Raw genomic sequence first — 1,235 nt, forward strand, 5'->3', positions numbered from 1 at the left:
ATTATCCGAAAACAATTTAAATAAACAAGGAATTTGCATTTGAACAGCAAGAAGTTTGGGATGTTTCAAGTATCTTAAACGTTTTTGTTTCACAATGATTTTTACAGCTTTGTTCTTCCTTCCTATCGATTTTCCTTGCACTTAAAGTGAAACTAAATAATTGCAAAAAAGTTTCGAAGGCTGTTGACTTGAATGTGTCATTAAAAAAATTGCAAGTAAGTCGCCGTAATAACACCCTCATTACAAGATCGATCCCAACCTTGAACTATGGGAATTTTATTCAGATTTCGATTGCAGAGGAAACCTAATCTTGATTAAATATAAACAAGCCGTACGGGGTTCATTAAAAGTCGAGTTATTATAAAATAGTGTGTCGCATTTGCATTTCCGCAGTTATACAGAAACTTACCGAGACAGAATGGATATTCTGGTGTTGCGAATAACTTTTAGTAACCAACTGCGGCATTTCAACCATCAAATATGGTTTTTCCTAACTAGATTTTCGATGAAGTTGGCTTCCAACACTGGAAAAAAGCTTTACGTACAAAATACACCGAAATAATTGGAAATAAACTGTGCATTAAATCGCTTGTCTTTTTATCTCCAGATGCGCACACAATGGAAAAACAATGTAAAGAATCGGACCGAAGTTCGAACATCTCCGATTTGAAGATCGACCTGCGAACTGGATCGTCCAACTCGAACGTCCACTGCGACATGGATTATATTCCAGGTGCGGAATCCGAAACGGGCAGCGAATCGGTCATCACCAGGATCGGCGTTCCATTGGCCGGTCCTGTGAACGTCAACAGTCAGGACATGTACCGATATTCTTCGGATTACACTGAACCGAATTTCCCGCCAAAGGTAAGGCAGACCCAAAGACAATCTTGGTGTGTTAACTGCAGTTTTTCGGCTTTTACTAATTATTTGCAAGGTTAATTGGGGGTGAGACGCAGAAGGTATGCAAAACTGTGTTTGATAGGCGGAAGCAAACAGTTTCGACTTTGTTAAATTCAAGGGAATGGTAGTGGAATCGATTGGTAAGTAGTAGCAGGGGCGGATCCTGTTGTCTATGAAATCAGAAAAATTATCGTCGTTTTGTGCAAGGGTGGCGTAAGATTATTACAAAATTTCATGTTTTCCGTCCCGTTTTGCATGTTTCTCGGAATCAAAATGAGCAAGAACGCTCGTTTTTACATCATTCCAAAGAGAACTAAATGGCCTTTTTAGAA

General features: G+C 39.0%; 1 protein-coding gene across 2 annotated transcripts in view; it reads left to right on the plus strand.

The window, feature by feature from the left end:
* LOC109546465 (irregular chiasm C-roughest protein) overlaps positions 1 to 1,235 on the plus strand; it is a 101,429-nt gene that overhangs the window by 92,054 nt on the left and 8,140 nt on the right. For both annotated transcript variants that reach the window (XM_019917439.2, XM_019917438.2), the window contains one exon: positions 608 to 867. In XM_019917439.2, coding sequence (XP_019772998.2) covers positions 608 to 867 — 260 coding nt within the window. The remainder of the gene's footprint in view (positions 1 to 607; positions 868 to 1,235) is intronic.

This window comes from Dendroctonus ponderosae, unplaced genomic scaffold, assembly GCF_020466585.1.
Source record: "Dendroctonus ponderosae isolate FM_Combo_2020 unplaced genomic scaffold, Dpon_F_20191213v2 Dpon_F_20191213_8, whole genome shotgun sequence".
In the NCBI taxonomy this organism is placed as follows: domain Eukaryota; kingdom Metazoa; phylum Arthropoda; class Insecta; order Coleoptera; family Curculionidae; genus Dendroctonus; species Dendroctonus ponderosae.